The 13446-nt window shown below is 44.3% G+C and overlaps 1 protein-coding gene across 1 annotated transcript in view; it reads left to right on the top strand.

Moving 5' to 3' along the window:
* The window catches only part of HYOU1 (hypoxia up-regulated 1), a 1290196-nt gene that overhangs the window by 427128 nt on the left and 849622 nt on the right, over nt 1-13446 (top strand). Inside the window, exon 6 of the mRNA XM_044079444.1 lies at nt 8739-8815. Within this exon, the coding sequence (XP_043935379.1) occupies nt 8739-8815 (77 nt within the window). The remainder of the gene's footprint in view (nt 1-8738; nt 8816-13446) is intronic.

The raw sequence follows: 13446 nt of genomic DNA, 5'->3' as shown, positions 1-13446 counted from the left end.
GGAGTAGGACTGAAGTTAGTCTGGTGTGGAGCAGGGACATGACCATTTGTTGAGATGGCTTTTGATAGATTTTTTAAATTTGGATAGAGAAGATTCCAGGGTAATGGATGAAGGCAGGGAGTTCCAAATTTTGGATATGTAAGATGAGTAGATGGTTGTGGGATCTAGTAACTGTTAATAGTAACTTATAGTAACTTATCTGTAACTTATCTGTGAAGCGGAGTTGCATAGGACAGGAATACTGCTGAATTAGGTTGCTTAAAGATGGTGTTTTATTTGGGTGGGAGAGCTGCTTATAAGTGATGAGTTGATTGTAGATTAGTAAATTTGGCAGTTTAAGCCAGTCCACTTGTTTTAGGATATGACAGTGATGGGTTCTAAAAGACGAATTATTAGCAAATTTGGCTATTTGATTATAGCAGGTTGCCAGTTTGCTGGTTTCTGTTTTGGATAGATTTGTTTGGACTGGGGATGCATAAAGTAATGTTGAGAGCAAGTGAGTGCAAGCAGTTGTGGTCCTAGCAGTATGGGTCAGGAAGGATTTGTGTTTGTAGAGACTACCTAGCTTTCTGTGAGTGTTTTTTAATAGCTAGATTAATGTGGATATCAAATTTTAACATCACTGGTGACGCCTAGTAGTTTTGTGTGGGATTCTGATGTGATAAGTGTACCATGTTTAGAGTGGATATTGAAAGTGGCGTTAAGGCTGGTATTTTGTGAGGGGTGGAATAGCAGGATCTTGATCTTTTTGGGGTTAAGAATGAGGCCATTGTCAGTAAGCCAGTTTTCAACTGAGTGGAAATTATCCTGGGTTTTATTGTGTAGTTCTTGCAGGGTTGAGGTGATGCATATTATAGTGGAATCATCCGCGTATTGGATAAGGCTAGTGCTATTTGCCGCTGAGTGGAGATTGTTTGTGAAAATTGAGAATAGCAAGGGACCCAGTATTGATCCCTGAGGTACCCCAAGAGTGACTGGTAAAAGTAGAGACAAGTTATTGTTCCACCGTATTGCTTGTTGCCTGTCCCTAAGATAGTTTTCGTACCAGGAGATTGATTGGTTGTCTAAGCCTAGGTTTTTGAGGTGGCAGATGCTTTTGTCATGGCTAACCATATCAAAGGCTTTTGATAGGTCTAAGAAAAGGGCAGAAGTAAGTTTACCATTGTTCCTGTTATGGTTTATGGTATCTGTGAATGCTAACAGAGCTGTGGTGGTACTATGACGTGGACGGAAACCATGTTGAGTTGGAGATACGAGTTCCTGATTTATAAGGTGGGACATTAGTTGATGGTGGATGCATTTTTCTAATATTTTAGCCAGTGGCGATAGAATTGCGATTGGTCAGTAGTTGGATATGTTATAGGAAGTGCCCCCTTTGTGAAGAGGTATGATATAGGCAGTTTTCCAAATCAGGGGCGCACTGTAGCTTCGGTCATTGATGTATTGATTAGTATAGAAACTGGTACAGCTATTTCTGCTGCTGCCAGTTTTAGAAATTCATTGGGGAGGGAATCTGCTCCTAGTGTTGTGGGTTTCAGCTGGGATAGTAGTTTTCTTATGTAGGAGGTTGGGGTGGGTTGCAGTTTAAACATGGGCATGTAATTAGTGGAGGTGTGGACACCTGTTGTAGTGGCAATGAGATGTTGCTGGGCTAGAGCTTGTACGGTTTCAGTAAAGAATGTATTGAATGATTCGGCTATGTTGCCTTTTGTTAAACCTGATGTTGGGGGTGGGGTAATGGTTTCACCAGGGTGTAGTAACTTGTTTAAACCGGCCCATAATTTCTTAGGATTATTCATATGTTGGTTTTGATGGGTAATGAAGTAGTTTCTCTTGTCTTGGATAACTAGCTTTTGGTTAGATTCCTAATCTGTTGGTAGGATAGCTGTGTACTAGGGCTTTTATTGAACTTCCAGGTTGTCCAGGCTCTCTTTCTTTTGGCTATTATTTGCCTAGATGTCCTTCAAGAATGCAACTGCAGTCATAACATGTGGGTTGTCCTGCCTCAGGCAGCCCTCGGTCGGCCGGATTCCAAAGTCTGGGTCCGACGTCGGCTGATGTCGCATTTCTCTCCGACGTCAGAGCGGCTGGAGTACATAAGCATCAGCCGACGCCATTTTCTTCAGTCTTTCTTGCCGCGCAGTGCCCGAAGCAGAAGCAGTTCGCAAGTGCCGGTCGGTCAGCTCCTGTATTCTACGATACCGAAGTCATCAAAAAAGCTAAGTACCTCGTTGGGGACCTTTTCTTTCCTCAGCCAATGTCAGAAATTACTGAAAAAGTTAACAATTGCCTTTTTTGTGGTAAACAAATACCTCATAAGGATTTCCACTCTTACTGCCTCCCTTGCCTGGGCCCAGACCATGACGTCTCGGCCTGTGTAGCCTGTGCTCGCTTCAACAAGCGCACTCTCAGTTCGCTGAAGATTTTTTCGGCGATAAATTTGCTTACACCATGCCGTCGGATCTTCCGACATCGCAAACTCCCAAAAAACTAAAAGACCAGGACCGACATCCTCAGCCCACGTCTACCACCGACTCCACGCCAAAACCTAGCGCGAGTGCTCCGGTTCCCTCTGAGACTGTCTCTCCACCGCTCCGAACCGAAGACACCGCATTACCGACGACTCCGATTCCAGACATTACTCTGCCAGTTATAGACTTTCCTCCGGATACCGAAACCGAGGAAATGCCCGAGACCATTGCTGTAGACAAGGTCACTCCTGCACGTGGAGCTGCCAGGCCTCCTATGGCCATGTCTATTAAGGCCATGTCTATTAAGGCCTACACTAGGGCTAAGGCAGCCAGCAAAACAAAGCATATTACTTCTAAATCCCTACCTCAGCCGACTCCGGAGACACAAATTATGTCCATGGCTGCTGATTTCATTTCCATGATTAGAGGTTCACAGGCCCATCCTGAGAGAGCATCCCAGCCGCCTCCTGATAAAAGGCCCCGGGTTGAACCCTCTGACCCTTCTCCTTCAGATGAAGACTCTGAGGGCTCTGTCCACTCTGATAGCCAGGAAGAGCTCTTCCAGACCTATGAGGACTCGGATGCAGAAGATTCCATCCCCCTGGCCTCCCCTCCTGAGGATATTTCTTTTGGGGAAGTTCTGCACACCATGAGGGAACATTTCAAGTGGCAGGGTCAGGAATATTCTGATTCTAGGAAACACCTTAGGACTTTCCTTAAGAAGCCTCAGCACAGGCCCTTAGCTATTCCTCCTGTACTTGATGTTCTGGATGATTTGTATTCTGACTCTAGTGCTACCCCTGATTCTCTTCCTTCTGCTCCAGCCAAGCCAGACAGGTATTACAGGGTCCCAGAAACTCATTCCCATTTATTCAGGGCCCATACTGCTGATTTGGAAACTATTTCACAGGGGCCTAAAGGAGTTTCAGCCTCCACCTCAAAAAATCCTTTGCCCTCCAACAGGGAAGCAAGGTCATTAGAGAGATGAGGCAAAAAGGTTTACACATCCACTACCTTATCTATGAGAGCTTTAAATTGCCTTTTCATATGTTACAATATCAGGATTATCTCTTAGAAGATTTACAAAAAAACATTAGCTTCTCCTGATCCTTTAGACAGGAAGACTTTGCAGGAAGCTGTACATAACACTCAGCAAGTAAGCAATCACTTCCTGCAGTGTGGATATGATGCACTGGAAGCTTCATGTAGGGCAGCTATGACAGGGGCAGTGATTCGTAGACATGCTTGGTTAAAAGATCAACCTCTACCAGATCATGTAAAAGCAAAACTTCTGGATGCACCTTTGGAAAAGAACATGCTTTTTGGTGCAAATGCTAGGGATGTGTTAAAGACCATCGAAGAAAAAGCAAAATCAGTTCAGACTGTGAAAGATTTCCTCCAGGTTCAACCCCCCAGATTCAGTAGGAATTGGCCTTCAAAAAACTGGTCCTTTCCTAATCCAGAAAAGTTTCAAAGGGGTAAGAACAGACGTGGCCGAGGAAGAGGCCAATACAGAAGCCCTTACAGGGGCCAACAATGGCAGCCAGGAAACCAAAGAAGTGACGCAGGGGTTTCACCTGCCCAACAACCACAACCTCAATGACTTTCCTCTACTACCGCCTACCAGGGAACAACTAGAAGCTCCCTTGGGCGGGAGATTATCTGTTTGCAGAAAACTGGCACAGACTGACAAAGGACAAATGGATTTTGGACATTATAGACCGAGGGTACAGGTTTCATTTTCATACCTTACCAAGAAAACAAGGCATGCCAAACCTACCACAAAATCAAAGGGCAGAGGCCATCAAGCAAATCACTCTGCTGACTCGAATGAAAGCAATAGAAAGAGTTCCACAACAAGAACAGGGGTTTTACTCAAGACTGTTCCTTGTTCCAAGAAAAGAATCTCAATGGAGACCAATACTGGACTTGTCCGCATTAAACACCTTTCTCATAGTACCAAAGTTCAAAATGCTGACTCTACAGCAACTCCTTCCCATGCTGGGCAAGGAGTCGTGGCTGATTACTCTGGACCTCAAGGAGGCATACCTGCATGTCCCTATCAGAGACAGCTGCAGAAGATACCTCAGATTTCTTGCAGGGCCAGAGCATTATCAATTCTCAGCATTGCCATTTGGCTTATCTACTGCCCAGAGTATTTACAAAATGCCTGGCTTCAGTAATTGCTCATTGCAGGCTCCAGGGTATACAAATTTACCCTTACCTGGACGACTGCCTCATACAAGCGGACGACAAATTGATGTTGACAAAAAACCTGGATTATGTCATACAATTACTTCAAGCTCTGGGATACACAGTCAACTTCCAAAAGTCAAGACTGCAGTCATCCCAGCAAATAATCTTCTTAGGAGCCAAACTAGACACAGCCTCTCAGATGGCTTACCTGACAGAAGACAAGCAAGAGAAGTTAACTCATTACTTCAAAGGTTTAGCAAAACTCACCCAGATGACTGCAAGGAGATTCCTACAGGCCCTGGGTTACATGGCATCCTGCATTCTACTGGTTCCATTAGCAAAACTACACGTGAGAAAGCTTCAATGGTACCTAAAAAGCATTTGGTCTCAACACAGCAACAACTTGGAGACAATCATACCACTCATTCCATGCCTACAAAAGGAATTCCTATGGTGGGCCTCGGTGAGCCAGGAAAACACAGGTATGTCATTCAAAAAACCACTGATAACACAGACCATGACTACAGACGCCTCAGACCTTGGATGGGGGGCGCACATGGAAGGCAGGTGTATACAAGGACAATGGTCTCCAAAGGAAACGCATCTGCATATAAACCAAAAGGAAATGCTGGCAGTAATGCATGCCATCGAGGCTTTTCAACACCAACTCCAGCAAGGCCATTTAATGATACGGACAGACAAACACCACTGTGATGTGGTACATAAGCAGGGGGGCACCCACTCTTACCCCCTTTGCAGACTGACAATGCAGCTTTGGGAGAAATCACTGAGCCTAAACATCCAGTTACAATCCCAGTTTGTTCCAGGAAAAGACAATGTGTTGGCGGACAGCCTAAGCAGGAATTTCACAGATCCACACGAGTGGAGGTTACATCCGAAGGCCTTCAGACAACTCACTTCGACATGGGGCAAGCCAGAAGTGGACCTATTTGCCTCTCACTTCAACCATCTTCTACCAAAATTTTGCACAAGGACATACCATCCAAAAGCTTGGAAAATAGATGCCCTCTCATTCAACTGGAACTCCCTAGCAATCTATGCATTCCCACCTCTGCCACTGATGACCTCAGTATTACTAAAGATCAAAGCAGAGAAGCCCAAGGGAATCATAATAGCTCCAGATTGGCCAAGACAACACTGGTACCCACTACTACGGAGCATATTTCACACCAGGAGGTGGGCCCTCCCTCAGTGGCCTCTACTTTTGACTCAACACAATTTCGAAACACTGCATCCAAATCTTCAGACACTGCAGCTAACAGCCTGGGAGATCCCATAAATAACTTCAGCTTATCTCTCTCCAAGGAAGTTCAGCGGATACTAACAGAGGCTCGAAGACCATCCACCAGAAAGGTTTACTTAGCAAAGTGGAAAAGATTCAGCAATTGGAATACCTGCAAGGAACATGATGCATCATTGCTGAACATCCCACTTATCTTGGAATATTTGGCAGATATGTTAAAGAACGGCCTCTCATATTCTTCCATAAAGATACATGCATGTGCTATTTCAGCTAGATACAACACTGATCCTCCTGTTTTCTCTCACCCCTTACTAAGACAATTCCTCAGGGGAATCAAGAACATTAAGCCACCAAGAAAGGCCCCAGTGCCAGCCTGGGACCTCAATTTTGTCTTAGAAAAACTGACTCTACCTCCTTTTGAGCCAGCAGCTTCAGTTGACTTGCAATTTCTCTCATGGAAGACAGCTTTCCTGTTGGCAATTACCTCAGCAAGAAGGGTTTCGGAGCTACAGGCCCTAATGGCAATACCACCCTTTATTATTTTCCACAGAGACAGGGTTTCATTAAGGAACCAACCCTACTTTTATGCCAAAGGTGGTATCTAGGGTTTCTCTAAATCAAGCCATTCATCTGCCTGCTTTCTTCCCCAATCCTGAGAATAAGGGGGAAAGACTTTTGCATACCTTGGACATTCACAGACAGCTTCGATACTACCTGGACAGAACCAAGGCCAGTAGGAAGTCTGAACAACTTTTTGTAGCTTACGCCCCTGCAGTCCAAGGAAAAGCAATTTCAAAACGGACTATTTCTAAATGGACAAAACGGACTATTTCTAAATGGATTGGACATTGCATCAGATTCTGTTATTCCTTTCATGGAAAGACTGTTCCAGCCAATGTCAGACCACATTCCACCAGAGCTACAGCCACCTCTACAGCATTTTTAAGAGGGGTGCCTACCAAGGACATTCTAGAAGCTGCTACATGGAGCTCCGTGCATACATTCTCCAAACACTACAATCTCCCTCTATATTCCAGATCCAGAGCAGGCTTTGCTTCGGCAGTCCTGCAGGGTTTGATTGCCACACCATCTCTTTCCTAGAGCATACCTCCTCCCCAGCTAAGCTATGGTATTCTACCCACATGTTATGACTGCAGTTGCATTCTTGAAGGACATAGTACAGTTTTGTACCTACCATAAATGTAGATGTCCGATAGACATGCAACTGCAGTCGGATTTTCCCTCCCTCCATACCCCTCTATGCCTAGGGTCCACTCCTTTCCCTGTTACTCTTAGCTGGGGATATCTGTTATGGTGTATTTGTTTTATTGCTCATTTATTTGTTTGGAATCCTGTTTTTGTCTTCCAATTTGATTACAGCCTTCCTTGGAGGGCACCTGGCATCTGGGGCAAGAAACACTGAAGAAAATGGCGTCGGCTGATGCTTATGTACTCCAGCCGCTCCGACGTCGGACCCAGACTTTGGAATCCGGCCGACCGAGGGCTGCCTGAGGCAGGACAACCCACATGTTATGACTGCAGTTGCATGTCTATCGGACATCTACATTTATGGTAGGTACAAAACTGTACTTTTCCCTAGATAACCATGGAACTGGTGACTAAGCAGTTCTGTCTGTGCTACTTGGTTGTCAAGATGTTTAAAAAACATGAAATTTGACAATATAAATTAAATGAACAACAGTTAATACCTCTGCAACTGCACTAAACAGAGGTCATACATCAATACAGTTGTGTTTGCCATTATGTAAGCTTTAAGATGACATCTTTCAATACTTTGGTTTTGGAATTATTAATAGAAATATGAGCAAGCAATGTTTGACACCTAGAGATGTCAGTAGGTTGTAAATGCAGATGCATCTGAAGACATCACTCAGCTGTAATGAGTTAAACTGCTTTTTATTGTTGCCTGTGCTGCTGTTTTTTTTCTTAAACTTGCAGTAGCCTACTGTAGTCCTGTTTGTTTGCTTGGAGGCAGAGCTTTTCACTCATAAAGTTGGCATCCTAAGTTTAAGTAATGGCCTGGAAACAGAACGGCATGTCAAGGGGAGGGAAAATGGAATGCCAGTGGCCATCTTCCTCCTCTTGTGAGAGGGGAATGATTTCTCCATTTCCACTGCAGCAGTGAACCCACCCATTTAAACACCGCAAGAACTGTAGTGGACTGCTAAGTATCAAAGGAGGAATAGAGTTTGGATCAGGCTGACTCATAGATCGTGTAAAGACATTGATTGCTGGCCCTTTAAAAATGTCAGATAGCTAGAAGACGAAAAAAAAAATCCGGTCTCCACAGCATGACTTTAAACTGAGACACAGCATCATTGTTGTCTCCCTTTCAGTTGATTTATAATGAATTGTCTGTTTGTGGGGAGGGCCTCCTCACCTGTTGTACCATATTATCAAACCACCTATACTAGCACACAAATGTTTTCTTCTGTTAATTGTAGTGGAAGGAGACTCATTTTCTGAGTAAGAATGGGGCATATTTACTTGCTAGAAAAATTGAGGCTTGTGTTGAGGCAACAGCTTAAGCATATGCATTCCTAAATTTTTTTTTTTTTTTTTAACCAGGATGACTTGTCACATTTAATGTCATTGTGCCTGTATGTAACAAAGTGCTACCAGGTTGGAGGAAGATAAATCAAAATAGATAGTAAATGTAATATCCAGACCATAAATTGGAAATGTGTTTTTGTCAGGGTGGTTGAAAATGTCTGAATATTGTAAAGCACTGCTTATCTTGTGTCGAAAACTGTACCGTTTGATTTATACTGTTTTTTTTTCTCTAGAGAAACTCTGTACTCTGCTGAAGAAGTGTTGGGGATGGTTCTTAACTACTCTAGGTCTCTGGCTCAGGAGTTTGCAGGTTAGATATTTATCTTCTCATATTCATTCCAAAAACTTAAATTTTATTAAGAATCATTAATTGCGTTACAGCCTTTTTTTGTGACATATTATAACTTCAGCTTTTGCATGCATTGTTTGCTCTTGCTGGGTTAATTCAATGCATTAATTATGAACAGGTTTTTGTTTTTCATCACTTTGTGGCACAATAGTTTTAAAAACTTCATTACAGAGAAGGATGGCAGAACCCCTACTTCAGCTGCCCCCCTCCCCCAAGTGCAGAGGTTTCTGTTGCTTATGTTGCTTGATTAAATTTTTTGTGGCCATGTGTTCAGAAGTGCACTTTTACCTTTTTTAAAGCACCAGGAAGCTGACTTTCCAGGCTAGCGTTTAGGTCAGACTGCATGCATAAGTTACTTTTATAGCAGATGATTAAATTAAATTATTTGATTTGATATAAAGTGTTTCGGTAGAACTGTATTTTAAATGTAAATAAGTAGATGTGAAGTTGTTAAATCTTGCAGTTTATTCTCACTGATGGATTCGGAGCTGATCCTCGGTTCCGACGGCCGATAGCAAAGCTCATGGTTTGCCAGTAGCTTGAGACCAAGCCCCTTATCCTGCAATGCACTGCTGGAATTACCTCAGATCTAGTTTGCTGCGGCAAGAGAGATCTCTGTGATCCAGCTAGCTCGGACCATTTTTGAAAAAAACAGCAGCAAGTTTATATAAAAAGTTTTCATTTTTGTTTAAAAAAATAGTGTGTGTTAGTATTAGGTCTTTTCATAATATAATCTATAGTTATAAATAGTGATAAATAGTTTAAAAGTTAGTGCCTTGTTGGCTTCTTCGTTTGTGTGGGCCTTTAGTCCTATTTACTCTTATCTTTATAATAGTCAGGCTTTTTTTCTGTGGGCCTCTTTAGCCCTATTTTTCTAATCTATAATTATATTGTTATAGATAGTGCCCGCATTGGGCTTAGTTGTTCGTGGATTTTTACTAGTGAGTAAGGACTTATTACCTTTTTGCAGTTTACTGTTTGTTTTATTTAAATATGTCTGATGAAAAGGAGAAATCCCATCCTAAATCGGGATTTAAAAAATGCCCAGATTGTGGGCAGAAAATGTCCATCACTGGCGGCCACATTCAATGTGTCTACTGTCTGGGGGCTAAACACCTCCAAGACACCTGCAGCATTTGTCACTCCTTCTCTTCAAGAGTCCTCTTGGAGAGAAGGAGGAAACTTATAGACATGGGATTGCAACAGCAATCTTTTTCTGAAGTGTTGAGTAGCCATGAGGGTACTAGTACGTCCTCCAAATCCTCAAAATCCAAATCGTCAGACAAAGTGACAAAAAAGGCAAAAATTTCAGGAGGAGGGTCATCGGTTCCACAGACATTGGAACCAAGTGTACCTTTGATTTGGAGCCAGCTCTCAGTATTGGAGCCGGATGTCCTTCAAGGATGCATCTGCAGTCCTAACATATGGGTTGTCCTGCCTCAGGCAGCCCTTCGGTCGGCCGGATTCCAAAGTCTGGGTCTGGCCTCGGCTGATGTCGCACTTCACCCGACATCACAGCTCCTGGGGTATAAAGGCATCAGCCGACGCCATTTTCCTCGGTCTTTCTTGCCGCGCAGTGCCCGAAGCAGAAGCTGTTCGCAAGTGCCGGTCGATCAGATCCAGAGATTTCAGCTACCGAAGACTTCTAAAAAAGCTAAGTACCCCGTTGGGGACTCTTTCTTGCCTCAGCCGATGTCAGACAAAGTAAATAATTGTTTAACCTGTGGGAAACAAATACCTCATAAGGATTTCCACTCTTACTGCCTTCCTTGTTTAGGCCCAGACCACAACGTATCAGCTTGTCTAGCCTGTGCTTCCTTCAACCGACGGACACTTAGACGTCGGTCGGAGTTTGCTGAAGAGTTTTTTGATCCCGCTTTTGCATACAAAATGCCGTCGGAGACTCCGACTACACATTTAGCTAAAAAGCGCAAGGAAAAGGACCGACACTCACGGCCCGCGGTTTCGGCTGAAACCACGGTTAGGCCTACCGCGAGTGTCTCGGTTTCGGCTGAAACAGAGTCCTCGGTTCCTCCTACGACCGCAAGCATGCCTCCGACAACCGAGGCCTCACAGGCTCCAGCCGAGTCAGCTACAGAAATTCTTACCGAAGAAGCAGGCACACAGGAATTGTCCGACACCATTCCGTTGGACATCTCTACTCCTGCACGTGGGGCAGCTAGGCCCCCTGCTTCTATGTCTATTAAGGCCTTCTCTAGGGCTAAAGCAGCTAAACTTTCCAAGGCCTTACCTACTAAAGCCCCCTCTCACAGACCATCCTCTAGTTCCCAGATTCTCAGCCTGGCTGAGGACCTTATTTCTCTGATGAGGGGATCACAACCTCACCCAGACAGGGCCTCTCATCCTCCTCCTGAAAAAAGGCCTAGGACTGAACCTCCTGAACCTCTCTCCTCTGACTATTCCTCGGATGGATCAGAGCAATCAGACCATCAGGAAGGACCTTACTCACCTTATGAGGATTCGGATGCAGAAGACTCCATTCCTTCTGCCTCCCCCCCAGAAGAGTTTTCATTTGGGGAAACCCTACACTCAATGAGGGAACACTTCCAATGGCAGGGTCAGGATTTTTCTGAGTCTAGGAAAAGGCTAAAGACTTTTTTACACTTACCACAGCATAGGTCTTTAGCCATTCCACCTGTACTATCAGTTGTTGATGATGCATACAATGATGCCAGTTCTGCCCCTGACTCTCTTCCCCCGGCCCCTGACAAACCTGACGGATATTACAGGGTCCCGGATTCTCACTTCCACTTGTATAAGGCCCCCGCTGCAGACCCTGAAGCCATTTCTCAGGGCCCAAAGTGTGTTGCAGCTGCCTCTGCTAAAAAACCCCTACCCTCTGAAAGAGAATCTAGAGCATTAGAGAGATGGGGTAAAAAGGTTTATACATCTGCTACTCTTTCTGCCAGAGCTTTAAACTGTCAATTTCACATGATACAGTACCAAGAATTTTTGTTAGATCAGCTGAATAAAAAACTTTCCTCTCCTGAACCTTTAGACCGTAAGTCCCTTCAGGATTTGGCACACAACTCACAGCAGGTCAGTAATCATTTCTTAAAATGTGGCTATGATGCACTGGAGGCTTCATTTAGATCAGCTATGACTGGAACAGTGATTCGAAGGCATGCCTGGCTAAAAGAACAACCCTTGCCAGACCATGCCAAGGCACTAAACTCCTAGATGCCCCTATGGCGAAACAAAGTTTATTTGGCCCCCCTGCACAGGAAGTTCTAAAGAAGGTGGAAGAAAAAGCAAAATCTGTGCAAACAGTCAAGGATTTTCTGCAGTTCCAACCTCCGAGGTTCAGCAGAAATTGGCCCTCAAAGAATTGGTCCTTTCCAGACACCTCCAGAGCACAGAGAGGCAGAAATAGACGCCCAAGAGGCAGAGGCCAAACAAGGGGTGCCTACAGGGGCCGTCAGTGGCAAACTGACAACCAGAGGAGTGCCTCCACAGCTACGACTGCAACCACTTCCACAGGACAAACACAATGACTTGGCTCTGATTCCGCCTACCAGGGAACAATTGGAAGCACCCTTGCGCCGAAAGTTAGCTTTATTTTCAAAAAACTGGCATTGCATTACAGGAGACAAATGGACTTTGCAAACAATAGACAAAGGCTACAGGTTTCACTTCCACACTTTACCAAAAAAGAGAGGAATGCCAAACCTTCCATCAAGCCAGGAGTCAGAGGCTCTAAAACAAATCACCAACTTACTAAGGATGAGAGCAATAGAAAAGGTACCATCTATGGAACAAGGCCAAGGATTTTATTCCAGACTATTCCTTGTACCAAGAAAAGAAACTCAATGGAGGCCTATTCTCAACTTGTCCGCACTGAACACATATCTCATTGTACCAAAATTCAAGATGCTGACCCTACAGCAACTTCTTCCCATGTTGGGCAAGGAGTCTTGGCTGGTGACTCTAGATCTCAAGGAGGCATACCTGCACGTCCCCATTCGACCAGATTGCAGAAGACACCTCAGATTTCTTGCAGGATCAGAGCATTATCAATTCTCAGCATTGCCCTTTGGCTTATCTACTGCGCCCAGAGTATTCACGAAATGCCTGGCATCAGTAATTGCACATTGCAGGCTTCAGGGAATTCAAATCTATCCATACTTGGACGACTGCGTAATACAAGCGGACAACAAGACAAAAATAATAAAGGATTTGGCCTATGTCATACAGCTGCTACAAGCCTTGGGATACACAGTCAACATACAGAAGTCGAGACTAGTGCCATCCCAAAGGATAACTTTTTTGGGTGCAGAACTGGACACAATAACCCAGATGGCTTTTCTCACAGAAGAGAAACAAAAGCAACTTCCACTCTACTTCATGGCATTGACAAGACAAACTCAGCTTACTGCAAGGAAAGTCCTGCAGGCCCTGGGTTACATGGCATCCTGCATAATCTTGATCCCACATGCCAGACTGCATATGAGAAAATTACAATGGTACCTAAGGAATATATGGTCTCAACACAGACACAGCCTAGAAACCATGATACCAATCATTCCATACCTGAAACAAGAATTCCTGTGGTGGGCTCAGGCCTGTCAGAC

This window comes from Protopterus annectens, chromosome 8.part0 (genome assembly GCF_019279795.1).
Source record: "Protopterus annectens isolate FY-2018-M chromosome 8.part0, PAN1.0, whole genome shotgun sequence".
NCBI lineage: Eukaryota > Metazoa > Chordata > Ceratodontiformes > Protopteridae > Protopterus > Protopterus annectens.
Note: the sequence above shows the minus strand (reverse complement) of the source record. Positions and strands in the feature narration are given on the sequence as shown.